Source organism: Salmo salar, chromosome 15, assembly GCF_965601325.2.
Source record: "Salmo salar chromosome 15, fSalSal1, whole genome shotgun sequence".
Classification (NCBI taxonomy): Eukaryota; Metazoa; Chordata; class Actinopteri; order Salmoniformes; family Salmonidae; genus Salmo; species Salmo salar.
In genome coordinates, this window is record NC_138305.1 from 100,890,354 (window position 1) to 100,915,002 (window position 24,649).

The 24,649-nt window shown below is 45.4% G+C and overlaps 1 protein-coding gene across 1 annotated transcript in view; it reads right to left on the reverse strand.

Moving 5' to 3' along the window:
- LOC106572712 (neural cell adhesion molecule L1) overlaps positions 1-24,649 on the reverse strand; it is a 57,487-nt gene that overhangs the window by 16,887 nt on the left and 15,951 nt on the right. Inside the window, exons 14-21 of the mRNA XM_082961512.1 lie at positions 19,051-19,152; positions 18,670-18,867; positions 18,372-18,442; positions 17,184-17,406; positions 3,031-3,146; positions 2,442-2,658; positions 2,215-2,334; positions 275-451 (exon numbers count right to left, since the gene is read on the reverse strand). Of these exons, the coding sequence (XP_082817638.1) occupies positions 275-451; positions 2,215-2,334; positions 2,442-2,658; positions 3,031-3,146; positions 17,184-17,406; positions 18,372-18,442; positions 18,670-18,867; positions 19,051-19,152 (1,224 nt within the window). The remainder of the gene's footprint in view (positions 1-274; positions 452-2,214; positions 2,335-2,441; positions 2,659-3,030; positions 3,147-17,183; positions 17,407-18,371; positions 18,443-18,669; positions 18,868-19,050; positions 19,153-24,649) is intronic.

Sequence of the window (24,649 nt, forward strand, 5' to 3'; positions counted from 1 at the left end):
TCCACCAGTAAACAGTATGTTTTAATGTCTGTTTTTATGTGTATGAAACCGGGAGACAAATTTCCACATTGTGTGGACAAAAACGTTTTTCCAATTCTAATCCTCCTGCAGTACTGCCTCCGTCCAGTGTGGTGGCGCCCTGCCTGGTGATGGGCTCTCAATCAATCAACCGATCAATTAATCAATCTATTGACCAATCAATGAATCAATCAATCAGCCTGTTAGTGTTAACCCTCTCGGGGTGTTAATATAAATAATCGTCCTGCAGTACTACCTCCGTCCAGTGTGGTGGCGCCCTCCTTGGTGATAGGCTCTCCATCCCCGGCCAAGGTGCGCCCCCTCAGGTAGAAGCGGTAGCGGCTGTGAGGGTCCAGCTGCTTCAGGGTCAGGTGAGTGACCTTGTGATCGTCTATGGTCTCCACCTGCATCGGGCTGTCGTCACTCTTTACGACTACAGAGGACAGACAGGAATGGTTATGTTAGGGTGTGTGTGGTTGTGTGTGTGTGTGTGTGTGTGTGTGTGTGTGTGTGTGTGTGTGTGTGTGTGTGTGTGTGTGTGTGTGTGTGTGTGTGTGTGTGTGTGTGTGTGTGTGTGTGTGTGTGTGTGTGTGTGTGTGTGTGTGTGTGTGTGTATCGGGCTGTCGTCACTCTTCCCGACTATAGGGGAATAGAGAGGAAAGGTCGACTAGAACAGTCAATAACGTTTTTCTCTGACAGAATTTGAGGAATGGTCTATGTTATGTAGGTTTGTCTCTGACAGAATGTGAGGAATGGTCTATAACGTTATGTAGGTTTGTCTCTGACAGAATGTGAGGAATGGTCTATGTTATGTAGGTTTGTCTCTGACAGAACTTGAGGAATGGTCTATGTTATGTAGGTTTGTCTCTGACAGAATTTGAGGAATGGTCTATAATGTTATGTAGGTTTGTCTCTGACAGAATTTGAGGAATGGTCTATAACGTTATGTAGGTTTGTCTCTGACAGAATTTGAGGAATGGTCTATAACGTTATGTAGGTTTGTCTCTGACAGAATGTGAGGAATGGTCTATAACGTTATGTAGGTTTGTCTCTGACAGAATTTGAGGAATGGTCTATAACGTTATGTAGGTTTGTCTCTGACAGAATTTGAGGAATGGTCTATAACGTTATGTAGGTTTGTCTCTGACAGAATGTGAGGAATGGTCTATAACGTTATGTAGGTTTGTCTCTGACAGAATGTGAGGAATGGTCTATAACGTTATGTAGGTTTGTCTCTGACAGAATGTGAGGAATGGTCTATAATGTTATGTAGGTTTGTCTCTGACAGAACTTGAGGAATGGTCTATGTTATGTAGGTTTGTCTCTGACAGAATTTGAGGAATGGTCTATAACGTTATGTAGGTTTGTCTCTGACAGAATGTGAGGAATGGTCTATAACGTTATGTAGGTTTGTCTCTGACAGAATGTGAGGAATGGTCTATAACGTTATGTAGGTTTGTCTCTGACAGAATGTGAGGAATGGTCTATAATGTTATGTAGGTTTGTCTCTGACAGAACTTGAGGAATGGTCTATGTTATGTAGGTTTGTCTCTGACAGAATTTGAGGAATGGTCTATAATGTTATGTAGGTTTGTCTCTGACAGAATGTGAGGAATGGTCTATAATGTTATGTAGGTTTGTCTCTGACAGAATTTGAGGAATGGTCTATAACGTTATGTAGGTTTGTCTCTGACAGAATGTGAGGAATGGTCTATAATGTTATGTAGGTTTGTCTCTGACAGAACTTGAGGAATGGTCTATGTTATGTAGGTTTGTCTCTGACAGAATTTGAGGAATGGTCTATAATGTTATGTAGGTTTGTCTCTGACAGAATTTGAGGAATGGTCTATAACGTTATGTAGGTTTGTCTTGATGGATTGATGGAATATGATTGATATATTATTCACTAGCCATCTCTAGAAGTGACAGGTAATACATCAACAATATGTCACTGAGAAACAACAGAGATAGATCAGTGATACCATATGATAATAAATAGCACTGTTGTCTTTTACAAGACAGAGAAACAGATACAAGACGTTTAGACTTGCTTTGACAGTCAGTTGAACACACATATTTGCATTTTAGTCATTTAAAGGAGTAATTAGGATTAAGGGCACATCACTAGATTACTAGACTACCCTCGTCTAATTAAAGATAGCCAGCTAAGGGGGAGAGGTGTAGTAAGGTAACCACTCTGGTACTGCAGCAGGTATCCTTTGAGAACCCCGTTGGGTTGGGCAGGAGGTGTCCAGTGTAGGGTCATCTCTGTGCCTGCATGGCTGTCCAGGAGTAAGGACATGGGGGGGCCAGGAGCTGACAGGGACACAGACACGCTTGATTAGAGTATCCTTCAACTGCAGTGTACACCCCCCCCCCCCCCCCCCCCCCCCCACACACACACACTTTTCTCTTTCTCTCACCTCCCTCGTCAGTTTCGAAGGACAGGGTCTTGGAGGGGGGCCCCTCTCCCTTGCTGTTGAACACAGTGACGTTGAGGGCGTAGTGAGAGTAGGGTCTGAGACCCCCCAGGACCCTCTTCTCCTCTTTGGGCCCTGTCTCCACCTCAACACTGGTCTCTGGCTCTCTAGCCCTACGGCCTTGGTGGTGGCCCCTGGAGCCAAACCTCGTCAGATGGATCTGGTGAGGAGAGAGGGCAGAGGAGGAGGGTTATAAGCTGTAATAATGCTCTATGTAGCTCTGTGTAGCTGTAAGGTCATGTTTATGATGTGTAATGTATGCATCCCCGGTGGTGGCCCCTGGAGCCAAACCTCAGCAGGTGGATCTGGGAGGGAAGAAGTTATAAAGCTCTATGTGGCCATAATGTCATGGTTATAATGTTGATATGACACACAGGGGGGAAGGAGTAAAGGGGACACAGGAAATTAGACTATTCATGAGGTCATGAGTTATTGACATTGCATAGATCTTGACAAGTCATTGTATCTCTCTTGTAGTATAAGCTATTTCAGTGCCTGAGCTGGAGCCAAACATGGAGAAGGTGCAAGTCACCTTATATCCCAGCAGGTGTCCTCTGACAGTCTTTTCGTTCACTGGTTCCCATGTTACCCTGATGGCTGAACTGTTGAGCAGCACTATACCCACATTCTTAGGAGCCTCCAGGGGGACTGTAGGAAGGGGGGAGAAAGAGAGATGCAGGGAGAAAGAGAGATGCAGAGAGGGGAGAGAAAGATACAATCATTATCTTGCTCAGCATCATAATCACTTGAGTGTTTATTATTGTATTGTTTACCGGTGAACACAATAGACTAATTGGTCATCATTAGAGGGAGATAAAGAGGAGAGAATGAGAACAGCAGGAATCAGAGTGAGGGAGAGAAAGAGAGACAGAAACAGAGAGAGAGTTCAGGGGAGAGAGTTAGATACCTCTGTATATATACATAATATGACATTTGAAATGTCTTTATTCTTTTGGAAGTTCTGTGAGTGTAATGTTTACTGTTCATTTTATTGTTTATTTCACTTTTGTATATTATCTACTTCACTTGCTTTGGCAATGTTAACATATGTTTCCCATATCAATAAAGCGCCTTGAATTGAATTGAGAGACAGATCATTACAGAAAGAGAGGAGAGAATGCAGTAGAGAGAGAGAGAGAGAGAGAGAGATCATTACAGAAAGAGAGGAGAGAACGCAGTAGCGAGAGAGATCATTACAGAAAGAGAGGAGAGAACGCAGTAGAGAGAGAGAGAGAGAGAGAGAGAGAGATCATTACAGAAAGAGAGAACGCAGTAGAGAGAGAGAGAGAGATCATTACAGAAAGAGAGGAGAGAACGCAGTAGCGAGAGAGATCATTACAGAAAGAGAGGAGAGAACGCAGTAGAGAGAGAGATCATTACAGAAAGAGAGGAGAGAACGCAGTAGTGAGAGAGATCATTACAGAAAGAGAGGAGAGAACGCAGTAGAGAGAGAGATCATTACAGAAAGAGAGGAGAGAACGCAGTAGTGAGAGAGATCATTACAGAAAGAGAGAACGCAGTAGTGAGAGAGAGATCATTACAGAAAGAGAGGAGAGAACGCAGTAGAGAGAGAGATCATTACAGAAAGAGAGGAGAGAACACAGTAGTGAGAGAGATCATTACAGAAAGAGAGAACGCAGTAGTGAGAGAGATCATTACAGAAAGAGAGAACGCAGTAGTGAGAAAGAGAGAGATCATTACAGAAAGAGAGGAGAGAACACAGTAGTGAGAGAGATCATTACAGAAAGAGAGGAGAGAACGCAGTAGTGAGAAAGAGAGAGATCATTACAGAAAGAGAGGAGAGAACGCAGTAGTGAGAGAGAGATCATTACAGAAAGAGAGGAGAGAACGCAGTAGAGAGAGAGATCATTACAGAAAGAGAGGAGAGAACACAGTAGTGAGAGAGATCATTACAGAAAGAGAGGAGAGAACGCAGTAGTGAGAAAGAGAGAGATCATTACAGAAAGAGAGGAGAGAACGCAGTAGTGAGAGAGATCATTACAGAAAGAGAGAACGCAGTAGCGAGAGAGAGAGAGAGATCATTACAGAAAGAGAGGAGAGAACGCAGTAGTGAGAGAGATCATTACAGAAAGAGAGGAGAGAACACAGTAGAGAGAGAGAGAGATCATTACAGAAAGAGAGGAGAGAACACAGTAGTGAGAGAGATCATTACAGAAAGAGAGGAGAGAACGCAGTAGTGAGAGAGATCATTACAGAAAGAGAGGAGAGAACGCAGTAGTGAGAGAGATCATTACAGAAAGAGAGGAGAGAACACAGTAGTGAGAGAGATCATTACAGAAAGAGAGGAGAGAACGCAGTAGAGAGAGAGATCATTACAGAAAGAGAGGAGAGAACACAGTAGTGAGAGAGAGATCATTACAGAAAGAGAGGAGAGAACGCAGTAGTGAGAGAGATCATTACAGAAAGAGAGAACGCAGTAGTGAGAAAGAGAGAGAGATCATTACAGAAAGAGAGGAGAGAACACAGTAGTGAGAGAGATCATTACAGAAAGAGAGAACGCAGTAGTGAGAGAGATCATTACAGAAAGAGAGAACGCAGTAGTGAGAAAGAGAGAGAGATCATTACAGAAAGAGAGGAGAGAACGCAGTAGCGAGAGAGAGATCATTACAGAAAGAGAGGAGAGAACGCAGTAGCGAGAGAGAGAGAGAGAGATCATTACAGGTAGCCAAACCCACTGGCTCCAGGTCATCTATAAGTCTTTGCTAGGTAAAGCCCTGCCTTATCTCAGCTCATTGGTCACCATAGCAGCACCCACCAGCAGCACGCGCTCCAGCAGGTATATTTCACTGGTCACCCCCAAAACTAATTCCTCTTTCGGCCGCCTTTCCTTCCAGTTCTCTGCTGCCAATGACTGGAACGAACTGCAAAAATCACTGAAGCTGGAGACTCATATCTCCCTCAGTAGCTTTAAGTACCAGCTGTCAGAGCAGCTCACAGATCACTGCACCTGTACATAGCCCATCTGTAAATAGCCCATCCAACTACCTCATCCCCATACTGTTATTTATTTGATTTATTTTGCTCCTTTGCACCCCAGTATCTCTACTTGCACACTCATCTTCTGCACAAATGTCACTCCAGTGTTTAATTGCTATATTGTAATTATTTAGCCACTATGGCCTATTCATTGCCTTACCTCCCTTATCCTACCTCAATTGCACACACTGTATATAGACTTTTTCTATTGTATTATTGACTGTGTTAGTTATTCCATGTGTAACTCTGTGTTGTTGTTTGTGTCGCACTGCTTTGCTTTATCTTGGCCAGGTCGCAGTTGTAAATGAGAACTTGTTCTCAACTAGCCTACCTGGTTAAATAAAGGTGAAATTAAATTAAATACAAATTACAGAAAGAGAGGAGAGAACGCAGTAGTGAGAGAGAGATCATTACAGAAAGAGAGGAGAGAACGCAGTAGTGAGAGAGAGATCATTACAGAAAGAGAGGAGAGAACACAGTAGTGAGAGAGATCATTACAGAAAGAGAGAACGCAGTAGTGAGAGAGAGAGAGAGATCATTACAGAAAGAGAGGAGAGAACACAGTAGTGAGAGAGATCATTACAGAAAGAGAGGAGAGAACACAGTAGTGAGAGAGATCATTACAGAAAGAGAGGAGAGAACACAGTAGTGAGAGAGAGAGATCATTACAGAAAGAGAGAACGCAGTAGTGAGAGAGAGAGAGATCATTACAGAAAGAGAGAACGCAGTAGTGAGAGAGAGAGAGATCATTACAGAAAGAGAGGAGAGAACACAGTAGAGAGAGAGAGATCATTACAGAAAGAGAGGAGAGAACGCAGTAGAGAGAGAGAGAGAGATCATTACAGAAAGAGAGGAGAGAACGCAGTAGAGAGAGAGAGAGAGATCATTACAGAAAGAGAGGAGAGAACACAGTAGTGAGAGAGAGATCATTACAGAAAGAGAGGAGAGAACACAGTAGTGAGAGAGATCATTACAGAAAGAGAGGAGAGAACGCAGTAGTGAGAGAGAGAGAGATCATTACAGAAAGAGAGGAGAGAACACAGTAGTGAGAGAGAGAGATCATTACAGAAAGAGAGGAGAGAACACAGTAGCGAGAGAGAGATCATTACAGAAAGAGAGGAGAGAACGCAATAGCGAGAGAGAGAGATCATTACAGAAAGAGAGGAGAGAACACAGTAGTGAGAGAGAGATCATTACAGAAAGAGAGGAGAGAACGCAGTAGTGAGAGAGAGAGATCATTACAGAAAGAGAGGAGAGAACACAGTAGAGAGAGATCATTACAGAAAGAGAGGAGAGAACGCAGTAGTGAGAGAGATCATTACAGAAAGAGAGGAGAGAACGCAGTAGAGAGAGAGATCATTACAGAAAGAGAGGAGAGAACGCAGTAGCGAGAGAGAGATCATTACAGAAAGAGAGGAGAGAACGCAGTAGTGAGAGAGAGAGAGATCATTACAGAAAGGGAGGAGAGAACACAGTAGTGAGAGAGATCATTACAGAAAGAGAGGAGAGAACGCAGTAGAGAGAGAGAGAGAGAGATCAGTACAGAAAGAGAGGAGAGAACACAGTAGTGAGCGAGAGAGAGATCATTACAGAAAGAGAGGAGAGAACACAGTAGTGAGAGAGATCATTACAGAAAGAGAGGAGAGAACGCAGTAGTGAGACAGATCATTACAGAAAGAGAGGAGAGAACGCAGTAGAGAGAGAGATCATTACAGAAAGAGAGGAGAGAACGCAGTAGAGAGAGAGATCATTACAGAAAGAGAGGAGAGAACACAGTAGTGAGAGAGAGATCATTACAGAAAGAGAGGAGAGAACACAGTAGAGAGAGAGATCATTACAGAAAGAGAGAACGCAGTAGTGAGAGAGATCATTACAGAAAGAGAGGAGAGAACGCAGTAGTGAGAGAGATCATTACAGAAAGAGAGAACGCAGTAGTGAGAGAGATCATTACAGAAAGAGAGGAGAGAACACAGTAGAGAGAGAGATCATTACAGAAAGAGAGGAGAGAACACAGTAGTGAGAGAGAGATCATTACAGAAAGAGAGGAGAGAACACAGTAGTGAGAGAGATCATTACAGAAAGAGAGGAGAGAACGCAGTAGAGAGAGAGATCATTACAGAAAGAGAGGAGAGAACGCAGTAGAGAGAGAGAGAGAGATCATTACAGAAAGAGAGGAGAGAACACAGTAGTGAGAGAGAGATCATTACAGAAAGAGAGGAGAGAACACAGTAGTGAGAGAGATCATTACAGAAAGAGAGGAGAGAACGCAGTAGAGAGAGAGATCATTACAGAAAGAGAGGAGAGAACGCAGTAGAGAGAGAGAGGGAGATCATTACAGAAAGAGAGAACGCAGTAGTGAGAGAGAGAGATCATTACAGAAAGAGAGGAGAGAACACAGTAGTGAGAGAGAGATCATTACAGAAAGAGAGGAGAGAACACAGTAGTGAGAGAGATCATTACAGAAAGAGAGGAGAGAACGCAGTAGAGAGAGAGATCATTACAGAAAGAGAGGAGAGAACGCAGTAGAGAGAGAGAGGGAGATCATTACAGAAAGAGAGGAGAGAACACAGTAGTGAGAGAGAGATCATTACAGAAAGAGAGGAGAGAACGCAGTAGAGAGAGAGATCATTACAGAAAGAGAGGAGAGAACGCAGTAGAGAGAGAGAGGGAGATCATTACAGAAAGAGAGGAGAGAACACAGTAGTGAGAGAGAGATCATTACAGAAAGAGAGGAGAGAACACAGTAGTGAGAGAGATCATTACAGAAAGAGAGGAGAGAACACAGTAGTGAGAGAGATCATTACAGAAAGAGAGAACGCAGTAGCGAGAGAGAGAGAGATCATTACAGAAAGAGAGGAGAGAACACAGTAGCGAGAGAGATCATTACAGAAAGAGAGAACGCAGTAGCGAGAGAGAGATCATTACAGAAAGAGAGGAGAGAACGCAGTAGCGAGAGAGAGAGATCATTATAGAAAGAGAGGAGAGAACACAGTAGTGAGAGAGAGATCATTACAGAAAGAGAGGAGAGAACACAGTAGTGAGAGAGAGATCATTACAGAAAGAGAGGAGAGAACGCAGTAGCGAGAGAGAGAGATCATTACAGAAAGAGAGGAGAGAACACAGTAGTGAGAGAGAGATCATTACAGAAAGAGAGGAGAGAACACAGTAGTGAGAGAGAGATCATTACAGAAAGAGAGGAGAGAACGCAGTAGCGAGAGAGAGAGAGATCATTACAGAAAGAGAGGAGAGAACGCAGTAGTGAGAGAGAGATCATTACAGAAAGAGAGAACGCAGTAGCGAGAGAGAGAGATCATTACAGAAAGAGAGGAGAGAACGCAGTAGCGAGAGAGAGATCATTACAGAAAGAGAGAACGCAGTAGCGAGAGAGAGAGATCATTACAGAAAGAGAGAACGCAGTAGTGAGAGAGAGATCATTACAGAAAGAGAGGAGAGAACACAGTAGTGAGAGAGATCATTACAGAAAGAGAGGAGAGAACGCAGTAGCGAGAGAGATCATTACAGAAAGAGAGGAGAGAACACAGTAGTGAGAGAGATCATTACAGAAAGAGAGGAGAGAACACAGTAGAGAGAGAGATCATTACAGAAAGAGAGGAGAGAACACAGTAGTGAGAGAGATCATTACAGAAAGAGAGGAGAGAACACAGTAGTGAGAGAGAGATCATTACAGAAAGAGAGGAGAGAACGCAGTAGAGAGAGAGAGATCATTACAGAAAGAGAGGAGAGAACGCAGTAGCGAGAAAGAGAGAGAGATCATTACAGAAAGAGAGGAGAGAACGCAGTAGCGAGAGAGATCATTACAGAAAGAGAGGAGAGAACGCAGTAGCGAGAGAGATCATTACAGAAAGAGAGGAGAGAACACAGTAGTGAGAGAGATCATTACAGAAAGAGAGGAGAGAACGCAGTAGCGAGAGAGAGATCATTACAGAAAGAGAGGAGAGAACACAGTAGTGAGAGAGATCATTACAGAAAGAGAGGAGAGAACACAGTAGTGAGAGAGATCATTACAGAAAGAGAGGAGAGAACGCAGTAGCGAGAGAGAGATCATTACAGAAAGAGAGGAGAGAACACAGTAGTGAGAGAGATCATTACAGAAAGAGAGGAGAGAACGCAGTAGCGAGAGAGATCATTACAGAAAGAGAGAACGCAGTAGCGAGAGAGAGATCATTACAGAAAGAGAGGAGAGAACACAGTAGTGAGAGAGATCATTACAGAAAGAGAGGAGAGAACGCAGTAGTGAGAGAGAGATCATTACAGAAAGAGAGGAGAGAACACAGTAGTGAGAGAGATCATTACAGAAAGAGAGAACGCAGTAGTGAGAGAGAGAGAGAGATCATTACAGAAAGAGAGGAGAGAACACAGTAGTGAGAGAGATCATTACAGAAAGAGAGGAGAGAACACAGTAGTGAGAGAGATCATTACAGAAAGAGAGGAGAGAACACAGTAGTGAGAGAGAGAGATCATTACAGAAAGAGAGAACGCAGTAGTGAGAGAGAGAGAGATCATTACAGAAAGAGAGAACGCAGTAGTGAGAGAGAGAGAGATCATTACAGAAAGAGAGGAGAGAACACAGTAGAGAGAGAGAGATCATTACAGAAAGAGAGGAGAGAACGCAGTAGAGAGAGAGAGAGAGATCATTACAGAAAGAGAGGAGAGAACGCAGTAGAGAGAGAGAGAGAGATCATTACAGAAAGAGAGGAGAGAACACAGTAGTGAGAGAGAGATCATTACAGAAAGAGAGGAGAGAACACAGTAGTGAGAGAGATCATTACAGAAAGAGAGGAGAGAACGCAGTAGTGAGAGAGAGAGAGATCATTACAGAAAGAGAGGAGAGAACACAGTAGTGAGAGAGAGAGATCATTACAGAAAGAGAGGAGAGAACACAGTAGCGAGAGAGAGATCATTACAGAAAGAGAGGAGAGAACGCAATAGCGAGAGAGAGAGAGATCATTACAGAAAGAGAGGAGAGAACACAGTAGTGAGAGAGAGATCATTACAGAAAGAGAGGAGAGAACGCAGTAGTGAGAGAGAGAGATCATTACAGAAAGAGAGGAGAGAACACAGTAGAGAGAGAGATCATTACAGAAAGAGAGGAGAGAACGCAGTAGTGAGAGAGATCATTACAGAAAGAGAGGAGAGAACGCAGTAGAGAGAGAGATCATTACAGAAAGAGAGGAGAGAACGCAGTAGCGAGAGAGAGATCATTACAGAAAGAGAGGAGAGAACGCAGTAGTGAGAGAGAGAGAGATCATTACAGAAAGGGAGGAGAGAACACAGTAGTGAGAGAGATCATTACAGAAAGAGAGGAGAGAACGCAGTAGAGAGAGAGAGAGAGAGATCAGTACAGAAAGAGAGGAGAGAACACAGTAGTGAGCGAGAGAGAGATCATTACAGAAAGAGAGGAGAGAACACAGTAGTGAGAGAGATCATTACAGAAAGAGAGGAGAGAACGCAGTAGTGAGACAGATCATTACAGAAAGAGAGGAGAGAACGCAGTAGAGAGAGAGATCATTACAGAAAGAGAGGAGAGAACGCAGTAGAGAGAGAGATCATTACAGAAAGAGAGGAGAGAACACAGTAGTGAGAGAGAGATCATTACAGAAAGAGAGGAGAGAACACAGTAGAGAGAGAGATCATTACAGAAAGAGAGAACGCAGTAGTGAGAGAGATCATTACAGAAAGAGAGGAGAGAACGCAGTAGTGAGAGAGATCATTACAGAAAGAGAGAACGCAGTAGTGAGAGAGATCATTACAGATAGAGAGGAGAGAACACAGTAGAGAGAGAGATCATTACAGAAAGAGAGGAGAGAACACAGTAGTGAGAGAGAGATCATTACAGAAAGAGAGGAGAGAACACAGTAGTGAGAGAGATCATTACAGAAAGAGAGGAGAGAACGCAGTAGAGAGAGAGATCATTACAGAAAGAGAGGAGAGAACGCAGTAGAGAGAGAGAGAGAGATCATTACAGAAAGAGAGGAGAGAACACAGTAGTGAGAGAGAGATCATTACAGAAAGAGAGGAGAGAACACAGTAGTGAGAGAGATCATTACAGAAAGAGAGGAGAGAACGCAGTAGAGAGAGAGATCATTACAGAAAGAGAGGAGAGAACGCAGTAGAGAGAGAGAGGGAGATCATTACAGAAAGAGAGAACGCAGTAGTGAGAGAGAGAGATCATTACAGAAAGAGAGGAGAGAACACAGTAGTGAGAGAGAGATCATTACAGAAAGAGAGGAGAGAACACAGTAGTGAGAGAGATCATTACAGAAAGAGAGGAGAGAACGCAGTAGAGAGAGAGATCATTACAGAAAGAGAGGAGAGAACGCAGTAGAGAGAGAGAGGGAGATCATTACAGAAAGAGAGGAGAGAACACAGTAGTGAGAGAGAGATCATTACAGAAAGAGAGGAGAGAACGCAGTAGAGAGAGAGATCATTACAGAAAGAGAGGAGAGAACGCAGTAGAGAGAGAGAGGGAGATCATTACAGAAAGAGAGGAGAGAACACAGTAGTGAGAGAGAGATCATTACAGAAAGAGAGGAGAGAACACAGTAGTGAGAGAGATCATTACAGAAAGAGAGGAGAGAACACAGTAGTGAGAGAGATCATTACAGAAAGAGAGAACGCAGTAGCGAGAGAGAGAGAGATCATTACAGAAAGAGAGGAGAGAACACAGTAGCGAGAGAGATCATTACAGAAAGAGAGAACGCAGTAGCGAGAGAGAGATCATTACAGAAAGAGAGGAGAGAACGCAGTAGCGAGAGAGAGAGATCATTATAGAAAGAGAGGAGAGAACACAGTAGTGAGAGAGAGATCATTACAGAAAGAGAGGAGAGAACACAGTAGTGAGAGAGAGATCATTACAGAAAGAGAGGAGAGAACGCAGTAGCGAGAGAGAGAGATCATTACAGAAAGAGAGGAGAGAACACAGTAGTGAGAGAGAGATCATTACAGAAAGAGAGGAGAGAACACAGTAGTGAGAGAGAGATCATTACAGAAAGAGAGGAGAGAACGCAGTAGCGAGAGAGAGAGAGATCATTACAGAAAGAGAGGAGAGAACGCAGTAGTGAGAGAGAGATCATTACAGAAAGAGAGAACGCAGTAGCGAGAGAGAGAGATCATTACAGAAAGAGAGGAGAGAACGCAGTAGCGAGAGAGAGATCATTACAGAAAGAGAGAACGCAGTAGCGAGAGAGAGAGATCATTACAGAAAGAGAGAACGCAGTAGTGAGAGAGAGATCATTACAGAAAGAGAGGAGAGAACACAGTAGTGAGAGAGATCATTACAGAAAGAGAGGAGAGAACGCAGTAGCGAGAGAGATCATTACAGAAAGAGAGGAGAGAACACAGTAGTGAGAGAGATCATTACAGAAAGAGAGGAGAGAACACAGTAGAGAGAGAGATCATTACAGAAAGAGAGGAGAGAACACAGTAGTGAGAGAGATCATTACAGAAAGAGAGGAGAGAACACAGTAGTGAGAGAGAGATCATTACAGAAAGAGAGGAGAGAACGCAGTAGAGAGAGAGAGATCATTACAGAAAGAGAGGAGAGAACGCAGTAGCGAGAAAGAGAGAGAGATCATTACAGAAAGAGAGGAGAGAACGCAGTAGCGAGAGAGATCATTACAGAAAGAGAGGAGAGAACGCAGTAGCGAGAGAGATCATTACAGAAAGAGAGGAGAGAACACAGTAGTGAGAGAGATCATTACAGAAAGAGAGGAGAGAACGCAGTAGCGAGAGAGAGATCATTACAGAAAGAGAGGAGAGAACACAGTAGTGAGAGAGATCATTACAGAAAGAGAGGAGAGAACACAGTAGTGAGAGAGATCATTACAGAAAGAGAGGAGAGAACGCAGTAGCGAGAGAGAGATCATTACAGAAAGAGAGGAGAGAACACAGTAGTGAGAGAGATCATTACAGAAAGAGAGGAGAGAACGCAGTAGCGAGAGAGATCATTACAGAAAGAGAGAACGCAGTAGCGAGAGAGAGATCATTACAGAAAGAGAGGAGAGAACACAGTAGTGAGAGAGATCATTACAGAAAGAGTGGAGAGAACGCAGTAGCGAGAGAGATCATTACAGAAAGAGAGAACGCAGTAGAGAGAGAGAGAGAGATCATTACAGAAAGAGAGGAGAGAACACAGTAGTGAGAGAGATCATTACAGAAAGAGAGGAGAGAACGCAGTAGTGAGAGAGAGAGATCATTACAGAAAGAGAGGAGAGAACACAGTAGTGAGAGAGATCATTACAGAAAGAGAGGAGAGAACGCAGTAGCGAGAGAGATCATTACAGAAAGAGAGGAGAGAACACAGTAGCGAGAGAGAGAGATCATTACAGAAAGAGAGGAGAGAACGCAGTAGAGAGAGAGAGAGATCATAACGTGGCTAATAGGCTAGCGTATCTATTTATGTAGCGAGCTAAAAACGCGGAGCCTAACATTGCTAGGAAGATGTCATGTCATGCCATTGGAGGAGTGGGCCATACAAACGCTTCACACCGCGTGGCCGCTGCCACTCTAACCTGGTGGTCCCAGCGCGCACGACCCACGTGGAGTTCCAGGTCTCCAGCAGCCTCTGGAACTGCCGGTCTGCGGCCAACAAGGCAGAGTTCATCTCAGCCTACGCTACCCTCCAGTCCCTCGACTTCTTGGCGCTGACGGAAACATGGATTACCACAGATAACACTGCTACTCCTACTGCTCTCTCCTTGTCTGCCCACGTGTTCTCGCACACCCCGAGAGCTTCTGGTCAGCGGGGTGGTGGCACTGGGATCCTCATCTCTCCCAAGTGGACATTCTCTCTTTCTCCGCTGACCCATCTGTCTATCGCCTCCTTTGAATTCCATGCTGTCACAGTTACCAGCCCTTTCAAGCTTAACATCCTTATCATTTATCGCCCTCCAGGTTCCCTTGGAGAGTTCATCAATGAGCTTGACGCCTTGATAAGTTCCTTTCCTGAGGATGGCTCACCTCTCACAGTTCTGGGTGACTTTAACCTCCCCACGTCTACCTTTGACTCATTCCTCTCTGCCTCCTTCTTTCCACTCCTCTCCTCTTTTGACCTCACCCTCTCACCTTCCCCCCCTACTCACAAGGCAGGCAATACGCTTGACCTCATCTTTACTAGATGCTTTTCTTCCACTAATCTCATTGCAACTCCCCTCCAAGTCTCCGACCACTACCTTGTATCCTTTTCCCTCTCGCTCTCATCCAACACTTTTCACTCTGCCCCTACTCGGATGGTATTGCGCCGTCCCAACCTTCGCTCTCTCTCTCCCACTACTCTCTCCTCTTCCATCCTATCATCTCTTCCCTCTGCTCAAACCTTCTCCAACCATCTCCTGATTCTGCCTCCTCAACCCTCCTCTCCTCCCTTTCTGCATCCTTTGACTCTCTATGTCCCCTATCCTCCAGGCCGGCTCGGTCCTCCCCTCCTGCTCCGTGGCTCGACGACTCATTGCGAGCTCACAGAACAGGGCTCCGGGCAGCCGAGCGGAAATGGAGGAAAACTCGCCTCCCTGCGGACCTGGCATCCTTTCACTCCCTCCTCTCTACATTTTCCTCTTCTGTCTCTGCTGCTAAAGCCACTTTCTACCACTCTAAATTCCAAGCATCTGCCTCTAACCCTAGGAAGCTCTTTGCCACCTTCTCCTCCATCCTGAATCCTCCTCCCCCTCCCCCCCCCCTCCCTCTCTCTCTGCGGATGACTTCGTCAACCATTTTGAAAAGAAGGTCGACGACATCCGATCCTCGTTTGCTAAGTCAAATGACACCGCTGGTCCTGCTCACACTGCCCTACCTTTGACCTCTTTCTCCCCTCTCTCTCCAGATGAAATCTCGCGTCTTGTGACGGCCGGCCGCTCAACAACCTGCCCGCTTGACCCTATCCCCTCCTCTCTTCTCCAGACCATTTCCGGAGACCTTCTCCCTTACCTCACCTCGCTCATCAACTCATCCTTGACCGCTGGCTACGTCCCTTCCGTCTTCAAGAGAGCGAGAGTTGCACCCCTTCTGAAAAAACCTACACTCGATCCCTCCGATGTCAACAACTACAGACCAGTATCCCTTCTTTCTTTTCTCTCCAAAACTCTTGAACGTGCCGTCCTTGGCCAGCTCTCCTGCTATCTCTCTCAGAATTACCTTCTTGATCCAAATCAGTCAGGTTTCAAGACTGGTCATTCAACTGAGACTGCTCTTCTCTGTGTCACGGAGGCTCTCCGCACTGCTAAAGCTAACTCTCTCTCCTCTGCTCTCATCCTTCTAGACCTATCTGCTGCCTTTGATACTGTGAACCACCAGATCCTCCTCTCCACCCTCTCCGAGTTGGGGATCTCCGGCACGGCCCACGCTTGGATTGCGTCCTACCTGACAGGTCGCTCCTACCAGGTGGCGTGGCGAGAATCTGTCTCCGCACCACGTGCTCTCACCACTGGTGTCCCCCAGGGCTCTGTTCTAGGCCCTCTCCTATTCTCACTATACACCAAGTCACTTGGCTCTGTCATATCCTCACATGGTCTCTCCTATCATTGCTATGCAGACGACACACAATTAATCTTCTCCTTTCCCCCTTCTGATAACCAGGTGGCGAATCGCATCTCTGCATGTCTGGCAGACATATCAGTGTGGATGACGGATCACCACCTCAAGCTGAACCTCAGCAAGACAGAGCTGCTCTTCCTCCCGGGGAAGGACTGCCCGTTCCATGATCTCGCCATCACGGTTGACAACTCCATTGTGTCCTCCTCCCAGAGTGCTAAGAACCTTGGCGTGACCCTGGACAACACCCTGTCGTTCTCCACTAACATCAAGGCGGTGACCCGATCCTGTAGGTTCATGCTCTACAACATTCGCAGAGTACAACCCTGCCTCACACAGGAAGCGGCGCAGGTCCTAATCCAGGCACTTGTCATCTCCCGTCTGGATTACTGCAACTCGCTGTTGGCTGGGCTCCCTGCCTGTGCCATTAAACCCCTATAACTCATCCAGAACGCCGCAGCCCGTCTGGTGTTCAACCTTCCCAAGTTCTCTCACGTCACCCCGCTCCTCCGCTCTCTCCACTGGCTTCCAGTTGAAGCTCGCATCCGCTACAAGACCATGGTGCTTGCCTACGGAGCTGTGAGGGGAACGGCACCTCCGTACCTTCAGGCTCTGATCAGGCCCTACACCACAAAGAAGGGCACTGCGTTCATCCACCTCTGGCCTGCTCGCCTCCCTACCTCTGAGGAAGCACAGTTCCCGCTCAGCCCAGTCAAAACTGTTCGCTGCTCTGGCACCCCAATGGTGGAACAAGCTCCCTCACGACGCCAGGACAGCGGAGTCAATCACCACCTTCCGGAGACACCTGAAACCCCACCTCTTCAAGGAATACCTATGATAGCATAAAGTAATCCTTCTAACCCCCCCCCCCCCCCCCCCCCCCTTAAAAGATTTAGATGCACTATTGTAAAGTGGTTGTTCCACTGGATATCATAAGGTGAATGCACCAATTTGTAAGTCGCTCTGGATAAGAGCGTCTGCTATATGACTTAAATGTAAATGTAAATCATAACAGAAAGAGAGGAGAGAACGCAGTAGCGAGAGAGAGAGATCATAACAGAAAGAGAGGAGAGAACGCAGTAGCGAGAGAGAGAGAGAGAGAGAGATCATAACAGAAGAGGGAATTCTACAACAACATCTTACTGTCCTCTCCAGAGTAACCAGTCACAGGGTCTAGCTCAGGTCCCTCTCCTTTCTGATTGGCAGCCTGAACTTTGATTTGAAAGGTGGAGAAGTTGCCCACTTCAGTGACGATGTATGGTGGCTCAGTGGAGACATTAGAGTACCAGGTTGTGTCACCAACCACCCTCCTCCAGAACACCTTGTAGTGGAACTCTGGGCCGTTAAACACACGCCTGTCCATCTCCTGTGACAGTGACATACAGGGATATGAGCCAATCAGACCAATCAGCCCTTCCTACAATAATAACAAAAACATTTTGAAAATGTTCTAGTGTGGTAGGGGACAATAATAGTAAGGGTAATAATAATGATATTATAATAATAATGACAGTAATAATAATAATGATAACAATAATAATGATAATAATAAATATTTTTATTTTACCTTTATTTAACTAGGCAAGTCAGTTAAGAACAAATTATTTTTTTCAATGACGGCCTAGGAACAGTGGGTTTTTGTCAGCTCGGGGATTCGATCTTGCAACCTTTAGGTTACTAGTCCAACGCTCTAACCACTAGGCTCCCTGCCGCCCCATAATAATAGTAATGATAATAATAGTAATAATAATAATAGTAATAATAATAATAGTAATATGATAATAATAGTAATATGATAATAATAGTAATAATGATAATAGTAATAATAGTAATAATAATAATAATAGTAAGAAGAATAATAGTAATATGATAATAATAGTAATAATGATAATAATGGTAATAAGGATAATAATAATGATAATAGTAATAACAATGATAATAATAGTAATGATAATGATAGCAATAATAATAATACTAATGATAATAGTAACGATGATAATAATAATAATGATAATAATAATAGTAATAATAATAACAGTAATAATGATAGTAATAATAATACTAGTAATATTAATAATAATACTGATAGTAATGATAGTAATAATAATGATAGTAATAATAATGATAGTAATAATAATACTAGTAATAATAGTAATATGAATAATGATAATAATGATTTTAATGATAATAATAATAATGATAGTACTAATAATAATAGGAATAATACTAGTAATACTATTAATAATGATAATGATAATAATGGTTTTAATGATAATAATAATAATGATAATTTGTCACATATCTTGATTTGATTCATTTAACAAGCCTCACCTCCCATGTGATGACCAGGGTGTCTGGGTCTGTAGACTCACTCCTCACATTCTCTGGGTTATTGTCTGGAGCTGTGGAGGGGTTGGAATAATTAAAACTTGATTAAACGATTAAAGCTTGGAAGCTTTATTAAACGATTAAAGCTTTATTCAATGATTAAAGCTTGGAAGCTTTATTAAACGATCACGATTGGGAGCAGCAGAACAGTGACCAGACATTCCCTGTGCTCCATGTATTGGATCATTTAGACTGGTACATCTCTACTGACATTTAACTTTGATATATTATAATATCTAACCTTGAGGTGGGGTGCTGTGAAGGTCAGAGGGCATGCTGGGGTCACTCTTCCCGATATTATTGATGGAGATGACCCGGAAGCGGTAGGACACGTATGGTTGCAGAGAAACGGTCACGCTCTCATTAGTTCCACTGACTCGCTTCAGCTCCTCCCAACCCCGCTCCTTAGAGTCACCATCTTCAAACTCCACCACAAACTCTGGAGAGAGAGAGAGAGACAGAGAGAGAGAGAGAGAGAGAATGTGTCAGTGTGTTGGTTGTTAGCCTACTGCAGGGTGGTTGTGGTCATTCTAGTGTCAGCGTGTTGGTTGTTAGCCTACTGCAGGGCGGTTGTGGTCATGTTGTGGTCATTCTAGTGTCAGTGTGTTGGTTGTTAGCCTACCTATGACAGGGCTGTTGTGGTTATCTCCTGCGGTCCAACTCAGGGTGACATTGCGGTCCTTAGGGTCAGAGACCCGGAGCTGGGTGGGGGGGTCCGGACGGTCTGGAAGGAAGAGAGAGAAACACAGAGAGGTATATTAAAGACATCTTAACAGAACACTTCATATTCAAATACACTGCATAAATCAGGGTTTCCCAAAGTCAGTCCTGGGGCTCCCACTTGGTGCACGTTTTGGTTTTTGCCCTAGCACAGCCTAACCAGCTCTGCTAGGGCGAGTGAGGTGTTCTCTCATTTGTACCTGGAAGTAGCTAGCAAGCCAGCTAACTAACTCTAGCGAGATAGCTTGGGTGCTTGACTGCCATTGTGAGGTCAGAACGCTCGGATGAACCCTACTCCTCGGCCCTCTGTACGCTCCAACGCTCTGAATTTACCAACTCTGGGGCGCACTCTGGAACTCCAGAGGGAATTTATGAACACACTTAGATGTCGGCTGATTGGCTCAAACGCATTAAGAAGGAAAGAAATTCGACAAATTAACTTTTAACAAGGCACACCTGTTAATTGAAATGCATTCCAGGTGACTACCTCATGAAGCTGGTTGAGAGAATGCCAAGAGTGTGCAAATCAAGGCAAAGGGTGGCTAATTTAAAAAATGTAATAAAATATATTTTGATTTGTTTAACACTTTTGGTTACTACATGATTCCATATGTGTTATTTCATAGTTTTGATGTCTTCACTATTATTCAACAATGTAGAAAATAGTAAAAATAAAGAAAAACCCTTGATTGAGTGTGTCCAAACTTTTGACTGGTACTGTATATGTGTTTGAGGGGGATTTGGCTGCTCTAGGGTTTGATCACTATATCCTGTGGTCTTGACTCTCAGAGTTGCAGGATTGTGATGAAAGTCACTTTTTTGGCTTGATAACTAGCTAGCTAGCTGGCTGTTTGGATCCAAATAATGTGGCTTTTTGCTTAATCTGTTTGTAAGTGTTACACCAAGGACTGCATACTGTGTCCAGAGATAGCAGAGGAAGTTCAGGGAATGATCCTAACCACTGCCAAGATGCGGTGGAGTTTCGTGCGCTTTTCAGCAGACGTGGCATCACCCACGTGGGTGTTACATTACTGGCAATGGAGGACAAGTACCAGAGAAGCGCCCCCAATGGAGTGACTGACCAGTCAGAGAAGCGGCCCCAATGGAGTGACTGACCATTCAGAGAAGCGGCCCCAATGGAGTGACTGACCATTCAGAGAAGTGGCCCCAATGGAGTGACTGACCATTCAGAGAAGTGGCCCCAATGGAGTGACTGACCATTCAGAGAAGCAGGTGTGGTGGGCTGTTGAAGAGGGCCTGTTGTTTCTGTCTTTGTTTCTCCTTGGCTGTCCCATCGATTCCCTCTCCACTAAACCTACACTGCCTTTCCCAAAACTAATCATTTCAGCATTTTTCTGAGCAAACAATATACACAAAAGTATGTGGACACCCTTTCAAATTAGTGGATTCGGCTATTTCAGCCACACCCATTGCTGACAGGTGTGTAAAGTCGAACACACAACCATGCAATCTCCATAGTAACATTGGCAGTAGAAAGGCCTTACTGAAGAGATGTGATACCGTCATACTATTACAACTTTCAAGAGTAAGTTTAACGCCGGACTGAGTTCCCCCTGCCGACCCCACTGCTGTAGAGTACACTACACACAACATTAACATATTACTACATAATACAACATGGTATTAACGTATTACTGCATAAAACACAGCACTTACGTATTACTGCATGAAACAACACGGCATTTACGTATTACTGCATGAAACAACACGGCATTTACGTATTACTGCATAAAACAACACGGCATTTACGTATTACTGCATCACACACAACATTAACGTATTACTACATAATACAACATGGTATTAACGTATTACTGCATAAAACACAGCATTTACGTATTACTGCATAACACGGCATTAACACAACATTAACGTATTACTACATAATACAACATGGTATTAATGTATTACTGCATAAAACACAGCATTTACGTATTACTGCATAAAACACAGCATTTACATATTACTGCATGAAACAACACGGCATTTACGTATTACTGCATAATACAACACGGCATTTACGTATTACTGCATAATACAACACGGCATTAACATATTACTGCATTAAACAACACAGCATTAATGTCACAGTTGTTGTCTTCGTCTTCTGACGATAATGCGAAATCGTCATCAGAAAATGTGGACCAAAACGCAGCAGGTACGTGAATGCTCATCTTGATTTTTAATTAATCTAAAAAATGACCATACAAAATAACAAAACACGAACACTCGACAAATAAACAGTCTGGTAAGGCACAAGGCTATACACAGAATAATCACCCACAAATCACACATACAAACACACCCTAATATATGGAACTCTCAATCAAAGGCAGATAGACAACACCTGCCTTCAACTGAGAGTCCCAACCCCAATCAACCAAACATAGAAACACACAACCTAGACTAACCATAGAATACTAAACATAAACCAAAACCCGGAATTACTAAATCAAACACCCTTTACACAAAACACACCACCCCGAACCACATAAAACAAATACCCCCTGCCACGCCCTGACCAAACTACAAAACAATTAACCTTATATACTGGCCAGGACGTGACAGTACCCCCCCCTTAAAGGTGCTACCCCAGAAGCACCTTAACAAAAAATAATCCCAAGCAACACCAACAAAAAGTCCCCTTTTCTAAAGGGAGGGAAGGGAGGGTGGCTGCCGTCAACGACGGCACTGTGCTACACCCCCCCTCCCCAACCCACCTATTTCTGGAGGTGGCTCTGGCTCCGGCCGTTCCAGGCTGTCGGGCCACTCTGGCATCGCCGGGGGGCAGTCGGGGCAGTCTGGCAATTCGGGACAGTCTGGGCAGTCTGGCAATTCGGGACAGTCTGGGCAGTCTGGCAATTCGGGACAGTCTGGGCAGTCTGGCAATTCGGGACAGTCTGGGCAGTCTGGCAATTCGGGACAGTCTGGGCAGTCTGGCAATTCGGGACAGTCTGGGCAGTCTGGCCACTCCGGCAGTTCAGGGCAGTCTGGCCACTCCGGCAGTTCAGGGCAGTCTGGCCACTCCGGCAGTTCAGGGCAGTCTGGCCACTCCGGCAGTTCAGGGCAGTCTGGCCACTCCGGCAGTTCAGGGCAGTCTGGCCACTCCGGCAGTTCAGGGCAGTCTGGCCACTCCGGCAGTTCAGGGCAGTCTGGCCACTCCGGCAGTTCAGGGCAGTCTGGCCACTCCGGCAGTTCAGGGCAGTCTGGCCACTCCGGCAGTTCAGGGCAGTCTGGCCACTCCGGCAGTTCAGCGCAGTCTGGCCACTCCGGCAGTTCAGCGCAGTCTGGCCACTCCGGCAGTTCAGCGCAGTCTGGCCACTCCGGCAGTTCAGCGCAGTCTGGCCACTCCGGCAGTTCAGCGCAGTCTGGCCACTCCGGCAGTTCAGCGCAGTCTGGCCACTCCGGCAGTTCAGCGCAGTCTGGCCACTCCGGCAGTTCAGCGCAGTCTGGCCACTCCGGCAGTTCAGCGCAGTCTGGCCACTCCGGCAGTTCAGCGCAGTCTGGCCACTCCGGCAGTTCAGCGCAGTCTGGCCACTCCGGCAGTTCAGCGCAGTCTGACCACTCCGGCAGTTCAGCGCAGTCTGACCTCTCTGGCGACTGTTGACTGGCGGGCAGCTCTGACGACTGTTGACTGGCGGGCAGCTCTGACGACTGTTGACTGGCGGGCAGCTCTGACGATGACTGTTGACTGGCGGGCAGCTCTGACGATGACTGTTGACTGGCGGGCAGCTCTGACGATGACTGTTGACTGGCGGGCAGCTCTGACGATGACTGTTGACTGGCGGGCAGCTCTGACGATGACTGTTGACTGGCGGGCAGCTCTGACGATGACTGTTGACTGGCGGGCAGCTCTGACGATGACTGTTGACTGGCGGGCAGCTCTGACGATGACTGTTGACTGGCGGGCAGCTCTGACGATGACTGTTGACTGGCGGGCAGCTCTGATGATGACTGTTGACTGGCGGGCAGCTCTGATGAAGACTGTTGACTGGCGAGGCTGGGTTGACGCACTTGTAGCCTGGTGCGTGGTGCTGGTACTGGGCTTACCAGATTATGTACACGCACCTCCAGGCTAGTGCGGGGAGCGGGAACAGGACGAGTCGGACTGGGTTGACGCACTTCCGGGTCCGCACGAGAGACAGGAGCTGGAAACCCAGGGCTATGGAGGCGCACAGCCGGTCTAAATCTTACCTCCTGCACAACCCGCCTTGGCTGGATGGAACTAGTAGCCCTGTACGAGCGGGGTGCTCGTACAGGGCAGACTGGGCTGTGCAGGGGCCTGATGGTAGCCGTGCGTAGAGCGGGAGTTGGGTAGCCTGGTCCTCGGAGGCGTACCGGCGACCAGATGCGCTGCGCAGGCATCCTCCTACCAGGCTGGATGCCCGCTCTAGCACGGCACCTGCGAGGGGCTGGAATAACGCGCACCGGACTGTGCGTGCGTATGGGTGAGATAGTGCGCTCCTCAGCGAAACATAGCGCTCTCCACCCCATACGCTCCTCCATATAACCACGAGTAGCTGGCTTCCGGCTCTTCTTACGCCTAGCCAAACTACCCGTGTGCCCCCCCCCAAAATTTTCTTGGGGGTGCCTCTCGTGCTTCTCCTTCAGCGCGTACTTGGCCTCGTACCACCGCCTCTCTGCCTTGGCTGCCTCAATTTCCCACTGCGGGCGTCGATAATCCCCAGCCTGGTGCCAAGGTCCGGCCCCGTCCAGAACTTCCTCCCAAGTCCACTTCTCCCGCCAGTCCAACTCGAACTCCGTCTGCTCCTTCCTCTGCTGCTTGGTCCTTTGGTGGTGGGTGATTCTGTCACGGCTGTTGTCGGTGAATGAGGACCAAAACGCAGCAGGTACGTGAATGCTCATCTTGATTTTTAATTAATCTCAAAAATGACCATACAAAATAACAAAACACGAACACTCGACAAATAAACAGTCTGGTAAGGCACAAGGCTATACACAGAATAATCACCCACAAATCACACATACAAACACACCCTAATATATGGAACTCTCAATCAAAGGCAGATAGACAACACCTGCCTTCAACTGAGAGTCCCAACCCCAATCAACCAAACATAGAAACACACAACCTAGACTAACCATAGAATACTAAACATAAACCAAAACCCGGAATTACTAAATCAAACACCCTTTACACAAAACACACCACCCCGAACCACATAAAACAAATACCCCCTGCCACGCCCTGACCAAACTACAAAACAATTAACCTTATATACTGGCCAGGACGTGACAATTAATGTATTACTGCATAATACATCACAACACAGCACAGCCTCAATCAAATGAAATCAAACTTTATTTAAATAGCACATTTCTTACAAGAAATGCATTTCAAGGTGCTTAACAAATACAAATAATCAAAGGTGAGAAAGATAAAACACAAAATGTTTCTATGCGAAAATCGAGTTAAAATAGACACGAATAAAAATGTTGAATTAAGAGAAATTAAAATA